The 13,647-nt window shown below is 41.2% G+C and overlaps 1 protein-coding gene across 1 annotated transcript in view; it reads left to right on the plus strand.

Moving 5' to 3' along the window:
• The window catches only part of hipk2 (homeodomain interacting protein kinase 2), an 84,665-nt gene extending 79,060 nt beyond the window's left edge, over positions 1 to 5,605 (plus strand). Inside the window, exons 10-15 of the mRNA XM_079568316.1 lie at positions 618 to 748; positions 1,944 to 2,126; positions 2,424 to 2,747; positions 2,961 to 3,220; positions 3,296 to 3,456; positions 4,890 to 5,605. Coding sequence (XP_079424442.1) covers positions 618 to 748; positions 1,944 to 2,126; positions 2,424 to 2,747; positions 2,961 to 3,220; positions 3,296 to 3,456; positions 4,890 to 5,360 — 1,530 coding nt within the window. The 3' untranslated portion in view covers positions 5,361 to 5,605. The remainder of the gene's footprint in view (positions 1 to 617; positions 749 to 1,943; positions 2,127 to 2,423; positions 2,748 to 2,960; positions 3,221 to 3,295; positions 3,457 to 4,889) is intronic.
• The last annotated feature ends 8,042 nt before the right edge of the window (positions 5,606 to 13,647 follow it).

Consider the following 13,647-nt stretch of genomic DNA (forward strand, 5'->3'; position numbering starts at 1 on the left):
CTGATGCCATTGTAACTAGATGTGCAAATGGTATTAACGAACAATTCATTAGCCCTGACATTAAAGCTCTAATCAATATGCCTGCATTAAACTATTAGGGGTTACACGTTCTCTAATACACACATGCGCAGCTTAGGGAGTGTGCTCGCATCCACACAAAACACACACCTCACTCACGGTGCATCCTAAAGCTTCTGTCTACAGCTCTGCTTTACAAAAACAAGAGCCCCTCTCTGAGCGCTTTGAATGGGATACAGATTTAATTAGTGCAAAGGTTGATTTGAGTCAAGGCGAAAACACAGCGGCTTATAGACACGCACACAGAAAAGGCGCTTCTGTACATCTTTATTAAGTCCCGGTCTTATCTCATTTGTCGATGGATGTCTCCTTGAAACAGGCTGAGTTCATTTTGTTCTGCACCAGCTGTTCTGCACTTTTTGAGCGAATATATCACAACAGCCTTCATAGCAATCTGCCAACTAGGTCCACCGGCTTCCTTTCGCTCATGCATTTGTTATGTTTCAAGCAAATAAGCTAAGGAATTGTTTTCACTGTCAGGCTTCACATCACATGCTAATGAATTTATTGTTTTTTTTTCTCCTACGCCGGACTCGTAGCAGGCCTGGCCCAGCGGTACCCAGCAGATACTCCTTCCTCCAGCGTGGCAGCAGCTCACCCACACCTCAGTCCAGCACGCCACTGTCATACCCGAGTCCATGGGCAGCACTCAGCCACTCGCCAACTGGAGGTAAACAACAGTCTCCCCGCATTAGCACTTTGAGAGAGCGGCCATTAAAGTTTGAACATTCTCCCAGGACCATTGAATCAGCCTCCGCTCATGCACGGATTAAGCCAACTAAATCAATCATGGGTTTTAAGCACACATGGCCATGTTCTTTGCAGCAGAATAGCCCCTCCAGGGTGTTCAGTCTGCACTATAGGTAGATGTCACATGAGTGTGATGCAAACAGTCCATGGAGACATATTGCTTTATCGCTGGTGAATCTGTCCCCACATGAACAGTGGTGCTTTCATAAAAGTAGATCCACTCCAGGGGCGCGGATTTAGTGTGTGCATGTAGAGACATCATTCAAGTATAGCTGTCACAAGGACGACTTGAGAAATGGAAAGATGGATGGGACAAGGCAATCTGCCTGGAGATAAGGAGGATTCAGGTACATAATGTGTATATGGAAGGCAGCCTGGGCCACGGAGGCTCAAATTCATTCACGGCGGCTGTCAATGTTTGACCCAGACCGAGCACAGCCCAGTAATCCTACATCCCACCTCCCCTTGTCTCTCCGTATCTGTCCAGAGGCAGCTCTGGACTCCTCAGAGACAATGAGGAAAGTGTCGCACTTCCTCTGCAGAGCTCCACAGCTGCTGGTGTCAGCTCCTCTGCCCTCCCTCTCTGCTCTCACTCATCTGTGTTCATCTGCCCCATCTGCCTGTGTTAGTAAGCTAGCTGCTGCCACCTGCTGGCACAGTTGCAGTTATGTTACCCTGTTTCGGAAATATATTTCCTTTATTTCTGTTATCATTCATTAGTCTTCTGTTGCAGATTTAATGCGTTTTGGCTTTTTAATACAGTATTAGCCTGCAGCAACTTATATGAAAACAAACGTTGATAGATGCACCTTTATAAAAAACATAAATGATAAAAGGTTGACAAAATTACACTTGAGTGCTTTGATCCCCCGTCTGAGGGAATGCATTCCCCCATTATTTAGTTTTTCCGGGTAAAGGATCTAGGAACTATTTTGGAGGTTCCGGCTAGACTTGAGATGATATGATGGTGTTTAATGAGAGTGTTCTGCAACTGTTTTGGCCTGTTCCGTGAATCCATCACATCAGTCTAAAAGTGTTCCTGAAACTACTCATTTACAAAATAAGCACTGCTCATCTCAATCTGGTTGATTACCTAAGTGTCTGATGTTTTACAGGAGTTCCCACCCCCATGGCAGCCATTACAATTCCATCATGCAGCAGCCAGCCTTGTTGGCCGGTCATGTCACGCTCCCATCCAACCAGACGCTTAATGTGGGGGTAGCACATGTTATGAGGCAGCCCTCGACCAATAACAACTCCTCTTCCAAAAAGAACAAGCAGCACCAGATGTCTACCAGGTACAGCCACAGTTGTGGCAATTTCTATCATTGGTTCCTTGATCTGTCCCTCCAGGGACACACGTTACAGTTCTCCGTTACAGACCATTTCACAACTGAGCAAAATAGAAGCATTTTACTCCAGCTATTGATAGTTTTTACTCTACTTTTTGAGGATGCCAGTTTTCTCAATTCAAACACTGAGGTCACATTTTAATATTAGTAGTTAGAAGTAGTAGAATAATTGAGGAACTTGTGATCTCTGTAGTATTTTCTGTTCTACTAGACATTATCTTATATATTTTTTTTCTTCCCAAGGAACACATCAACGTACGAAGTGTCATCCTCCCAGGCTGTCCTGTCCCCTCAGCGCTCTAAGAGAGTGAAGGAAAACACCCCTCCCCGATGTGCCGTAGTGCAGAACGGGCCCACGTCCACCTGCCCCGTGTCCCAGGGCTGTGGTGGGGGAGGAGGGGGGTGGGGGCAGAATGAAGCAGAGCAGGCCTCAAGCACCACCCGGGACCACCATCACCACGCACCCCGGCAGACCATCATCATCCCAGACACGCCCAGCCCTGCCGTCAGCATCATCACTATCAGCAGTGACACGGACGAGGAGGACGATCACAAGCAAAACAAGAGGTAAATGGAAAGCAGCACAAATCTGCAAATTGTTCTTTTGTTATATGTTAAAATAGGATGCATATAATTAGATCACACACAAAAGTACAGCACAATATGCAGACCATGCAAATTAGGACAACAGCACAGACGCTATGTGCAATCTCGTTAAAGAGTAAATCAACACGTCCACATTCAAACTGCAATATCTGAGTAAATCCTTCCTCCTTGCAGCTCATCTTCGAAGCAGAGGAAGAATGTAATTAGCTGTGTGACTGTCCACGATTCCCCGGAGTCAGACTGTTCCAGCAACAACAGCCCCTACGCCGTGGACTCCAGAACCACCACAAACAACAACAACAATAACACATATGACACCAAGACCACCATCCTGGACAACTACAACAACGGCAACCCCCGCACCATCATCATCCCGCCCCTCAAAATGCAGACCAACGAGGCCTCAACCAATGAGTGTGAGCGCCTCATGCCAGGTACTGTCAATATGAGTTTGAGCTATACTCTGTGTGAGACGGTATATGTGAGATTTTTTTGTATTTTCTTTGCAGAACCTATGAGCCATCAGAATTCATTGTACAAATTTAAAAATTCCAATGGGATTGTGGCTGGTAGTAACCATTTACAAGGTGGAGTCACAGGGGGAGGAGCCTACAGACAGCAGCGCACAGGACCACACCCACTCCAGCAACAGCCCCTTAATCTCAGCCAGGTATGTGTTCAGTTTTTTATAAAAGATCGATTCTAGATCATGGTTGGACCCATATTCTAGAATAAGATAAGATAAGAAAATGTGCAGTCAAGTAATAGTAAGTAGAAGTAGAATTGGTGGGTCAACATTTCAGTTTGGCCTATATAACTCTATGGGAGTAGCACTGTTATCCAAACAGATTTTTCAGTACAATTCACAACTATTTTCCTTATCTAGTGCCTTATCTAACGCCTGGGCTCTTCGTGTCTTATCTAGTGTCTGGCGTTTTTGTCTATTTTTGTGCTGCTTTTTTGTTGTGTCCTCGTAGGGTTGTCGCTCTTTTGTCACTTTTTAGTTGTGTTATTGTTGCTTTTCCAGCATGTTTTCTGTCATGCTTTAGTTGTTGCTTTATTGTTGCTTTGTCACTTTTTTCCGTTACGTTTTTTTTTAATCATGTTTCATTACATTTTGCCATGTTTTTGTCGCTCTTAGTCGCTCTTTTGTTGCATTTTCATCCTCGTTTTTGTTGCTATTTTGACTTTTTTTTTTTTTTTCACTACATTTTTAGATTTGGGTAAAGCCAAACTGTAGAAAATGTCCTAGGTTCAGGTGGGGGCTAAGAGGTTGAGAAAATAATAACAAAGATCCATACCCCAGGTCAAAACACCTGCAAAGTGACAGCTTTAAGACATTATTCCATTGAATTCTGAGTTGAGCTTGTCCCTAATAGAAAGTATTTCCAACTTGTGTGAAAAATAACACATTTCATAACTCATTGAAACCCATTTGGCTTGTGTTGCCATCCTGTGATGTCATCTGCATACCCTCAATTTATGGGTTCTTTAGAGTTACACTTTGAGACTTTTATGACAATTATGACTCTTCATATGCTGTCAGTCTTCTAAAAAATATTTTGTTTGGCCCCTACAAAATTGCAATGAGTAATTGTGAGCCGTGAGATATCATAATCAGCAATATTATCGGCCTCAAATGTTCATCTGAATAAAGATAGGTGAATAAATGAATAATTACAGAATCCATTTAAATACTGAATACAAGTGGCTTCCTGACAAACCAGATACCCACAGTATATAACACATTTAGTGCTTACTGTAGGAATGCTTAAATTGTTTAACCGTAGTACCCTAAGTACATATACGTAACTAGTTTGACTACTTTTTTGCCAAAACTTAATTAGCAAAGTCATATTTAAGATTTTGCTTTCGACGTTTTTTGGTGACATTGGTAGAGGCACAATTTCCTTAACTCTAACCATACTGCACAATGGGCCAAGTGAAAATTCTGTATTTCTACATTTCACTGGGCAAAACTGTGATTATGACGTAGAACAGGCCATATCCTATTGATTGAATTAAATATAGAAAGTTAAATACTTGACATATGCACTTTAACAAACCTCACAAAGTGCTTTTCTTTCTTGTCTTTTAAACCAGATGCAGCAGCACATGATCACTGAGCGCAACGGAGGTCACCGGCGGCAACAGGCCTACATCACCCCCACCATGGCTCCTCAGCCCCCGTACTCATTTCACCACAACAGCCCCAGTCACACGGGGAACGTCCACCCGCACCTGGCCGCCACCCACCTGTCCAGCCAGCCGCACCTGTACACATACACGGGCCCCGCCGCTCTGGGCTCCACCGGGACTGTGGCCCACCTGGTGGCGTCCCAGGGCGCGGCGCGGCACGCGGTCCACCATCAACACGGCACGTACCCCCCCAGCATCGTCCACCAGGTCCCCGTGTCCATGAACCATCGGGTGCTGCCCTCGCCCACGCTTCACCACAGCCAGTACCAGGCGCAGTTCGCACATCAGGCCTACATCAGCGCCTCGCCCGCCTCCACTGTCTACACTGGATACCCGCTGAGCCCCACAAAGGTCAACCAGTACCCGTACCTCTAGAGACCACCCGACTGTGTTCCAAATGACTCACTGGCTACATGTTGTTCACCTGTGTATCAAGGCTTTATTTCCACGAAGAAATTCATATGAAGCGGGAAAGTGTTTTATTGGCAAATTTGAAAAGGTACTGTGATGTTTAGAGGTAACAATTTTATAGGTACTATGATGTAGACTGACATTTTGCAATTAAGAGACGGTAGTATGGAACTCCTATTTATGTTTTAAGTGCCATCACAGAGAAATAAGCTTTTCGGATTAACCAGGACTAAACTAAACATAATCACAAAGTTTTCGATCAACATGACTGGGGCAACATTTTCCAATAATCCTACTCTACCAGTCTGTCTGTATATGGCCCGGCTTACTGGCAATAAAGCTTTTGATACCGTTGATAACACTGCAGAGTGATGCTGTAGCTGGCGTGATTTGGAACACAGCTGTAAGCGACACTGGAAAGCTGGACTGAGTGCTGCTGCTCCCCGCCCCACTCCCACCTCAGACATTTCACAGAGACAGAGGAACAGGCAATCCTCTGGAGACTGTGCCGTAACTTGAAGATGAAATGACAAAGAGAAAATGGCAAAAAAAGATCCACAGCCTCTTCTGAAGGAAAGGACAGAGGAGAATTTAAGAGGGGTCTTTGTGTTTTGATTCTGTTTTGTTTTGTTTTTTCAGAAAGGGCCAGTTGTTTTGCTTTTGTTTTTTTTGCTTTTGGTTTGTCACAACTTTGCTTTATGAGAATGGAACGGAGACGTCACGTTCATTTTTTTTTTTACAGGGAAAAATGAGACAGCGGAGGTTTTTTCTGGTTTCTTTCGTCTTTTATTATTTTTCCCCTCTTGAATTCGGGAAAGGACTTTTGAACAGGGGTTACTTACTGGAATCTTGGAATCCCGGCGTGAAGTGGGACAAGGTGAAATACGGAAACCTGCTGCTCTACCAAGAAAAAAAAAAAAATATCAATGGCCTTGAACTGTCTTAATATTTCCAAATCATGGTGTGGGGAGAGAAAAGAAACAAAAACAGAAGAGAGGCATCTTCCCCACTCCACCTTCTCGAGCTGAGGAGGCTTCTGGGAATATGAAACCAACCAAGACAACAAACTTTTTAGTGTATTTATAGATATTTTACCATTATGTTCCACCTTTATAAATATTCAGTTTTAGTTCTAGGTGTCTTAGCTGGGCCCCGGTCTTAGAATGTAGCAGTCTGCACATGTTGGGGATTTTCTTTCTGTCCTGAAACCAATAGACTTATTCCCTGATTTTTCAATGTGATTGCACAAAGTGGTTAATAACATAGGCATGTACAAAAATGTGATTGTCTGTGTGTGCTACTGTCAGCCATGCGTGCGTATCCGACCTTCTCTATAGACCTCCTATCAGTCGTTAGGTTTGGACCATTGTTCCCTCGTAGTGCCTTACAGATATTACCACACAGTTTACTCGGCTTGGGTGGTGGATGCCACTAGACTATAGCTATACTTAGTGAGACACGTTTCCTTGGTTTTGACATTCTTCTGGGGGCATTTGTAGCTCTCTTCCAGGTGTAGGCTCGAACCTTTTCTGTTCCTCGTCTTTCATTGTCAGAGTGTGCATGTAAAAACTTGCCTGGCGTACTTACCAAAGTCATAGATGAACTAGTTGTAAATATTCAAATGTAAAACACTGTAGCTGGGGCACTTAATTTTTATTTTCCACGCATTTGTAAATGGAATTTGAGCAGAAATAAACACTTGCAGCTACAAATGTTTGAGACACAGTTCGAGGTTGTATCGGGGTTACAAGCTAGTCCGGGATGAAGGGGCCTGACAGGAAGTGGCGTAGCCGTGAGCTATAGCCAAGCTGCAACAAAAAAAAAAATAACAGATCAATCAGAATAAGACTGACAAGTGCAGAGGGTTGTTCGAGAAAGATACCGCGTAGGCACTGTGAGAGGAGGGACCGGTTGAGAGAGTCAGCTTAGGTAGAGACCGCGGGAGGTCAGGGCGGAGTTTTCTCTATCTTTAATGGGGTATTTCAGGATTTTTGACATAGGGCCTCATTTCCTAGTTATCTAGAGTGTTGTTGATTTCTGGGGATTTTTTTTCATTTTTTTAAAATTCATGCAGTCCTTATATTTGAAGCGTTTAGTGGTGCTAGGCTAGTGCTAGGCTAGCGCATGTCTATGGTAACTAGTAGCCTGCATTAAAAACTTCTTCAAAGTCATCGGGTAGTCCTCCAGACATTGTTATATCTGATTTGTAGAAAGCTCCCTTGTGGATTCCATGTGTAGTTTTGCCAACAAACTACTGTAGATCCGGTAACCTAGCAGATCACTCCGCCGCTGCGTAGTTTACAACCAGGAAGCTGATTTGGCTCAAATATAAATTGTTTTAAATGCAAAATGATTATATTTAAAACAGTATTCAGTCAACACAGACATTTATATCGGTAGTCTGGTGTTATAAGTGATTTGCCTCAGGTGCACTGTGCTTGGGTCAGACTGTTTTTAATGCAGGCTACTAGTTACCATAGACATGTGCTAGCCTAGCACTAGCCTAGCACCACTAGACTCTTGAAATATAAGGACTGCATGAATTGAATAAAAAAAATATCTCCAGAAATCAACAACACTCTGGATAACTAGGAAATGAGGCCCTGTGTCAAAAATCCTGAAATATCCCTTTAATGGTGACTAAAAATGGTAGCAAGTTGGCACTGAGCAGGTTGATAGAAACACTGAGGTTGGTAGCGTCCACTACTGTACCTAAATGCACACTTTTTTGTGTATTCTGACATGGATTTTATTGAATTATTTGGCATATATTTATATATAGAGAGAGAACAGAACACAAAACGGAAAGAGCTTACACCTGGGAGGGCATGTGCGTAAACATTACTGTCCATTTGTCTTCTGAACCAGGTACACCGCCAACATTACCATGCCATATTACCTGAAAACATAGATTAGGGCTTTGAGTGCTGCTTTGATTTTGTTGTTGTTGTTGTTGCTTCCTTGTAGCCAATGACACACTTATAGGCACATCAGAACTGCTGGTGATCCCCCTGCTCCCCCCTCTCCCTTCCACTTCCCCTTATGTTATGCCATATAATGTTTATTTTAACTTAATATTATTCTGAATTATTTTGGACATGGCTGTAGTACATGTTGTGTTTTATTTTAGAGATTGTTGCAATAATTATTGTGTGTGTACTATTTTATTACGTGTCAGGCTCATTTCTGTTGTGTAACCTATTGGGATATCGGTGTACAGTGATTTGTTTATTCTGTGGAAGCAGTTTGGAGTTAACCCCGATCGGGCCTGTATAGATTTATATGGCTTTTTTTCGAAATCCCATAGTCTTTGCTGGTTACACATTCAACATAATGTCTTTGTTCAAACTGCTATCTCCCCTCTCCGTGTCACTGGGGCCTAAGCACACAAGCATAAGGGACGCTTCTTTTTCTCCCCCATACAATTCTTCTGTTTGACGAGGAAGAACTACTGAAACATTCCACTGTTTTTGAGGGATTTTGTTTTTCCGTTTTTTGCTGTTATTACACAACATTCACTGCTGTCCGGGCTCCCTTTCTCCCTACCAGCATGTAGGGTCGGGGGGCAGCGTTTGTCACACTTCTATTCACGGACTGTAGTTCCACCAAAGAATTTCAGTAGGTTTTTTTTCCACCACAGCGCATTGGAGTACAAGCAATCCCATCACTAGAGCAAGACAGGCAATAACTTTTACACATCTGTGGTATATGCTTATCAAGTGCTTTCGAAGACGTCAGGAGTTACAACACCATCTTTGCAGAGCTGCCTCTCTCTTAACGGACATGAGAAGAAGAAAAAAAGGTCATGTGTGTACATTGCAGCGATTTTTTTTTTCTTTTAACCCCTGTCTATGTCAATTGTATTATTATTATTATTTAATCGCTGTAATTTTATTTGCCAGACAGTATGACATTGCTGATGTTGTAGCTTTACTATATTGTAAGAAAATGAAATTGTTAAAAAAAATAATACTTTTTTTTACATAGCGTGCCATGGTATAGAATGAGTTATGTAAAAAACAAAAAAAATGAAAATGAAAAAAAGAATAATCAAAAGTATACCAACAATACCTTTAAATTCAAGGTCACCTGCACAAAATGAATGTACTACAGTATGTGACCTGCTCCATCAAAAATGGCTTTAGATATTTTTCGGTGGGTGATCATCATTATGATCGAAATCATTTGCGACCATGCATGATGCAATAAATCAACATCTGATCTTTAGCAGAATCCCATTTGCGGTGGCTAATATAGAAATACCATTGCTGTTATGACGAAAAAGTTTTTTAAAATATTGACTATCTTTGTCACACTCAAATTTGCAAAAGCCCATATTGCTCCAACATTGTGGAATATGACTTGATATGTACGATGATATCCTCGTCTGTCTCTTTGAGTAACCAATGTTTTGTGTATTGTTTTAAAGGGGAATCAAGATGGTGAGCATTAAGGTAGTTCGAGTGACCTTGCATTTACCAAAATGTGCTTATGTAGTTTGCTCAAATGTATTGCGTTAGCCCTCCCATACATAGTGTTAAATATATGCCTTCCAAATAACAGACCATACCTCTGAAGCTTTAAGGTGATGATTATGAACGAAAAAAAACTAAAGGGCAGCGTCTCGCTCTGGCATTTTATGAGATACAAGTTTGCTTTGTACTTGTAATTTTGTGAGATGAATCGATTGGCTAAACAGGACACCTTCATCTAATTATCCACCCAATGCTCTGTGTGGTGAAAACTTCCTCCCAAAGTACGACATTAGAAGGAACATAAACTACACAGGCATTGTATTAAGGCTCTGTAGAAAAGTTTTTAGTTGTTGTTTTTGTCGTTTTTGTTGTGTTTTTTGCTGGGTCTCTGAGGTGGTCACCTAAATCAAAAAGAAATAAAATAATTGAAAGGTTTTTAGGAACATTCAAACTACTACTATTTTGAACATGTCATCTATTCTGTCAAAGCAATTTCGCTAAAAAAAATAAAATGAAACTACATTTTATTTTATGTAAGTAAAGAAATCACAAATGAAAATATTAAATGAAATCAAATCAAATTGTTCTGGGCACTGAAACACAGATATTTGATTTTTATTGTAATTATGCAATGAAGAGTTTTCCTAGACCTATAAGGGCATCAAACCCTGACCACCTTGTAGTGTTTTTGGTGTGATTTCTCAATGATGTAAAATCTCATTCTTGGTCACTTAAACTGACGTGTGCTGCAGTATTTCCTTGTCATTCATTGTTAAGTGTCTCTTATACTTTGGGGTGTAGCGTCAATTTTCTATATATTTCTTTGTTTTTTCTGAGTTTGTTAATGAAGCGTTAAGTGTATACTCTGTTCCTTAGCCTAATCTTTGAAAGTATGTTACAAGAATGGATATTTTACTGGCTTCATAGAATGTTTGAATATAATATTGATCATAAGAAGGATGAATTAAACCTAACATTTTGAGTATTTCCTACTAAGCGCTTGTGTTACCATTATGATGTTGTGTGCTTCTCTTATTCATTTTCGTTGTAGAAAAATTGAGTGAATTTATATTAGGCATTTGGCAAAACTAATGATAGCATTGTAAATCTACCAGAGGGTTTAACAGGCAAAGTTCGTCAAATAGAAGAATATAGTTATTTTGAATTGTCCTCTTTACTAACTTTAGGGTGAGAAGGGGCTCGCGTTGTGGTGAACTATGTTATAGCTTGTTATTCACTGTTACTTTTGATCATTTTTTCGGTCTCCGAGGTGAATCGAGTTATTAATGAGAATTTGTATGCTCACATATGCATATTGTATATGTGTAGAAATGTAATCACACTTTGTCTTGGATTTACATTAAACTGTTAAGTCACGGCACCAGTTTTCTGTGGTCTATATTGCCATGTATTTCTTGTTGTGCATCGTATATCTTCTAAACTAAACTAAGCGTGCAATGCTTTGGAGAAATGTAATTATAAAGCAGTATTAGTAGACCTAATTATACTGTAAGTCTACCTTATACAGCAGGGTGGCAGTAGCCCAGTTGGTAGAGTGTCTCCCACTGACACAAAGGTTGGATCCCAGCTCTTGCGAGTGCAAATGCTGTCTGTGTGCGATTTACTTTGGCAAGACAGGCACTGCACTCCTCCCTGCCTCCAGTGTCTGTGTGCACTGGTGTATGAATGTGGGTGAGTGGTTCCTTGATGTAAAAGCGCTTTAAATGCCCTGTGGAGGTGGAAAAATATTTTGTTCATTTCGGTCAGAACTACAATATGAATAAATTCTTGTGAATCCTTTATCAGCGTTAACTACGTCGTCATAATTTTAGTCAAAGGCATAATTTTGCAGATTAAAACTGGACTAAGTTTTCCATGAGACTATAACTCTCACAAAAACGTCCAGATATTTTGGTCGACTAAAATCTGACTAATTAAAAATGAAAAGAGTAGACTAAAATCATTCAAACTGCTCCTGACAGTTTTAAAGAGCCTCATATCATTTAAATTCTCTGAACCGGTCTGAGCTTTGTTCATGTGGGAGTAGCTCCATGAAGCGGAGAACCCCCATTAAATATGATTCTAATAAATATCATAAATTCAAAGTCGACTAAATTGGTCTTCAATTACATAAATTAACATGCGATTTTAGTCGATTAAAACTGTACTAAAATTGAAGACTTGACTAAATCTCGACTAAAATGAAATTACATTTTGGTCAAAAGACAAAAACTAAGACAAAATTAAAATGTATTGTCAAAATTAACACTATCCTACAATACAATAAATAACTTAATTGCAGTTAACAGATTGAATATAACGAATGAAAGAAATCTCAATAGGCTTTTATATGACAATGAACAGTCCTGAAAACTGACCCAAAATGTAGCCGACATAACCTCTGTGCACCACTAGATGGCAGTGTGGACTAACATGAAGCTTAGCTCGAACTTGATTCCAAAGTTTACTTCCATAGTTTGCCCCTTGTTCAGTAGACAATATAGTTCATTGCAAATAAGTAGGTCGTCACACATAACTTCGTGTTGGTTTTGCACCATTTACGCACAATTCTTAGACCTGGGGGGGGAGTAAAAATAAATCATAGTTTAGGTATGACCGTCGAATAAAGCTTCACCATCTTGTAAAATTAGCGCAGATACATTTATCGCATGCGAATATTAAATGAATGGCCTTTTCATCCATTATGCGCAAAAGTCCGATGCAACGTTGCCTTGGAAGCAGCGGACGCCGTAGCCGAACGGGGACCAACCTAATTTCTTGAAAACCAGTGATGACAGAAGGTAGCTCCAGCCAATCACAGCGGCTTTTAATGGATGACAAACTAATCAGCTCTGTCAGGGGGCGGGGACATCCCAATCCTCGGGACGGGAGAAGGTAACTGTATCCAAAAGAGTGTCAGATGAACGTCAGTGGCCAGGTCATGCTCTAGTCATTTGCGCTGGAAGAAAAACTTGGATCGTTCGCAGGTGGTTGCATTGGCACTTTTTTTGTTTCTTTTTTTTTTAGACTGCATGCTGTTTAATCCCGGATATTTTCCCCCCGTTGTCCGCACAAAGGGATTGAGTTTGTGGAGCCCCGTTTTTTTTTTTTTTTTTTGGGTAAGCCTGCATGCGTAGCTGTTTTTGGCTGAATGAGAGGGCTGTGGCAAATCGGAACGCGGTGATGTTGTGATAGCGCGTGAAAGCCGCCGCACATTTCCCAACAGGCATGTGCATTACTGAGACGCTGTTACTGCGGTCGTAGAGGCACATGGGGTTTAAGCTTAAGGTAACGGGACGGGATGCTGGACATATAGATGATGAAAGCGACTGCAGGCTAATAGCTACAGCCTGAAAGCAAGATTTACATCAGGGCTATGACAAGGAGGTACATGCTATTGAAGCCCTTTAAATGGATTTCCGCTATTTTTCAGTCTAACTACGTTTCACTTTACAGCACAGTACAAACGTCTATGGATATAGCATGGTAATCGGGATAACAAGGTACCAGGGTGCCTTTTGCAGCTCTCCTTCCATATTTTAACAAGAAAGTAGGCTACTATATGTTTAAAACTGGCACTTCACAGTCTTGGAACTGGATTCAGGGGGCTGGGGGAATGTTTAATCATGTTGCCCTGAAATAGATGGTTCTGTTTGTTTCTATAATTGCCATTATTACCATGATGTAACTCTTGTAGCTACGAAGTTATTCCCATCATAGATCATGATATTACTGTGCTGTCAAGCTAAGAACTGGCCTATACCTGATGAATTGAA

The sequence above is a fragment of the Gobius niger genome (genome assembly GCF_951799975.1).
Source record: "Gobius niger genome assembly, chromosome: 12".
NCBI lineage: Eukaryota > Metazoa > Chordata > Actinopteri > Gobiiformes > Gobiidae > Gobius > Gobius niger.